The sequence below is a fragment of the Odontomachus brunneus genome, unplaced genomic scaffold (genome assembly GCF_010583005.1).
Source record: "Odontomachus brunneus isolate Ranch 3 - 2012 unplaced genomic scaffold, Obru_v1 Obru_scaffold_154, whole genome shotgun sequence".
Classification (NCBI taxonomy): domain Eukaryota; kingdom Metazoa; phylum Arthropoda; class Insecta; order Hymenoptera; family Formicidae; genus Odontomachus; species Odontomachus brunneus.
Window position 1 is genome coordinate 323,807 of NW_022639604.1, and position 3,112 is coordinate 326,918.

The 3,112-nt window shown below is 28.4% G+C and overlaps 2 protein-coding genes across 2 annotated transcripts in view; both read left to right on the top strand.

Annotated features, from left to right (window-relative positions):
• Nucleotides 1-3,112, top strand: part of LOC116850733 — a 26,329-nt gene that overhangs the window by 22,176 nt on the left and 1,041 nt on the right. The gene's annotated exons all lie outside the window — the stretch shown is intronic.
• Nucleotides 518-2,713, top strand: LOC116850738. Its single transcript, XM_032829355.1, has 2 exons — nucleotides 518-735; nucleotides 815-2,713. Exon 2 carries the CDS (start codon nucleotides 924-926, stop codon nucleotides 1,899-1,901), a length of 978 nt encoding a protein of 325 aa, XP_032685246.1. The 5' UTR covers nucleotides 518-735; nucleotides 815-923; the 3' UTR covers nucleotides 1,902-2,713.

The following is a 3,112-nucleotide window of genomic DNA, read 5'->3' on the forward strand; positions in this document are numbered from 1 at the left end:
AATTGTGCTATTTAAATATTTCCTTTTATAGTTAAAAGAAATTTATATGTATTCACAACACAGCTCCTCAACTTTTAATATATATCTTTTTCCGTAGTTATTATTTAATTATATAAAATATTTTATAAATATTGGTAGTCGCATATTTATCTCAATATATTTTTCAGAGAAACATCATTTTTTTGTTCTTCAAATAAAGATACTTCTGCGAAAGAGTAACATATTTTTAATGTAACATGTTTTTTTAATAACACTTATAAATACTATTCCCAAAACGTATCGGCGTCGTACCACTAATAACTATTTCATTGTCTTTCTAGTCAAATTGAAACAATTTCATTGTATGCATCACATTTGTCATATTATTTCTCTCGACTAAGGAATACTTCTAGTTATATTGGCAGTTACAATTTATCTTGTCAACAATTTCCTCGTTACTTACAAACATACTTGTATACGTTACTAGTGTCCTTTGTATTATTATCAGCAAAACATCTATATATAATCCGCACATATGTTTCTGTTATATTCCATTAGTTGTTGAGCTTCGCGCATTATATCAAAATAAATATTACAAATAAAATATTCAAAAACGTTAGTTACTAAGACAAATCACCATGAGTGTTGGCGAAATAATAACTTTTGATGGACCATACACAAGAAACAAATATAATCAGTTTTTCAATCCAAACATTTGTCATGTTTGTAAATTGCCCAGCAAACATTTAATACCATGTAATAAGTGCTATATAGTTTCTTATTGTTCCAAAAAGCATGAAAAGATACATGAAGACTCACATCTGGTATTCTGCAGAAATCTAGCAAGGATAATAGGAGACAAATCGGATTGGAACACATGTCGTGATTGGAAAAACTGGGTGCAATCTCGATTGGAAATTGTAAGAAAAGTATGTCAGAACATAATGTACCCGCAAGATTTCGAATTAATCATATGCGCAAAATCGTGTTTTAAATGTTATCGACAGATAAACTTAAAACCATGCGTCATTTGCTATTCAGCTAATTTTTGTGAGGATCACCAAATGCTATTTAATCTAGAACATAAGGATAACTGTAAAGAGCTGTTACTATCACTGAACATTAATATCGCCTGTATAAAAGACAATATTTTGCATTTCTGCCTAGGTAAATTGGAGTTTACCAAATTCCCTGATGCTAGACCTTATCATAACATGATTACATTTATTAACAGATATTTAGTCATGGAAAATCTAGATAACATTAAAAAAAAATTGTATTCCCCTATCCAAAGTTTCTGGACATTAGAACATTATGTGTGTTCGGATTATGTAACCGGTCCTCTGACATTACATTACGCGTTACAAGAATCAAAATTGTTATTTCTTCCGCGTAATGATTATATATTTATCGTCCATATTATAGATGCAAGTAAAACAGATGTAATATGTTTAAAAGTTTGGCATATTTTCCTACATATCTTTTCTAATATAAAAGAATTATATATTGTATTTATAAAATCGCCAATATTCGATTCGTGTGAACTAGGGACTGTTTGTTCAAGGTGTCGTAATTATAATCAGAAACTTTATGTTGAAAATGTATCAGAACCGTACCACAGATATGCGTGCTTAAAGTCATTTAAACAACCTAATGTGATCATAATACAGGACACACATTTGTATATGGTAGGAACCTGGCGTGAATCTATACCAACAATAATAGCACAAAAATGTCCTTTACTTTTTACCACTTTTGATATAGGCGAATTAAATTACGTTAGAGAAAAGATGCAAGAAGTAACAGGTGCAACGAGAAATCAACTGTACAGAAAAAATAAATTCCGCAGTTATAGACCATGTAAAAACCGTATCATTAATGGATTGTATTACCGAAATGCGCATTTTATTATGTATTTATGATTTTAAATTATTTAACCCAACCAATCACAGGCTGAAGATCAGGAGTTATTTTATCATAGTTTTCAATTAAGTATAGTATAGTATTGTAGATCATCCGTGTCCTTTATGTAATGAGTGATAAAATATTTGCAATATATTTTATATAGATTATAATCCTTATGCTGTACCCTTTAAACAATATACGTAACTCATTGAATGTTTTACGATTTTTATGTTTTAAACTGTCAAAGTATATTAAAAAGTATAAAATTAAAAACTTAGAACTATTAATATCTTTCGAGTTTTGTATCTGTTATTGTAAATTAAATACAAGTTTAATCAAAGTTGCAAATAAAAACAAGATTTTTTAATATTATGCATGCACTAGTAAATATATCTTATGTATCTTTCCGCTTTTTCTGTAAAATTGTAGCACATATACATTTTGTCCCAATATTTTTTGATCATTTTGCCAATGCATTTCTAAAGATAACCAACATATAAAATGTCTCAAATTCTAGGAATTAGTAAAAATTCTGATACTGCATAGTACTTATATTTCATTACTTCGTTTTTTACTGTCCATGTGATTTTTGTTTATTGTGCATAATAACTGAATAATTGCAACATATTTTATATGGATTACATTCTTTATACTTTACGTAGTACCAGAATCTATAACTCATTCCATTGATATTACAATAAAAATTGCCAAAAAAATATCGACACATACAAAAACATATCCGAAACTATTATTGGTGCCATCGATTATTATATATTATTCGTAACTGTAAATCTAACTGCAAATAAAATTTGAATTTTTAATAGTTTTATTTGCAAATATATTATATTTTCCCCCTTCTTCCTTTAAATATATAACATATGCACAGTTTGTTTCAATATGAACATATCTCCTATGCGCGTTTGAACATAACACATAATCCAATGACTAAACTTAACTTTAGGTAATTACATAAAAACTCAAATATAAAATAGGAACATAAGTTTCGGTCTACAACCTCGCTTTAAGCTTTAAATCATAAGCAACTACTAACTGACTAATCACAATCGATTATTCTTGAGACGTAAGGAAAATAATTGACTATGGTTGATCAGTTGTTTAAGGCTTAAAGCTTATAGCGAGGTTGTAAATACTAATGCGTCGTCTACAATGGCAATATGAGTAGTAGTAATTAGTAGTAGTAATAAGAAATAAGCAGTAAGTAAATAGA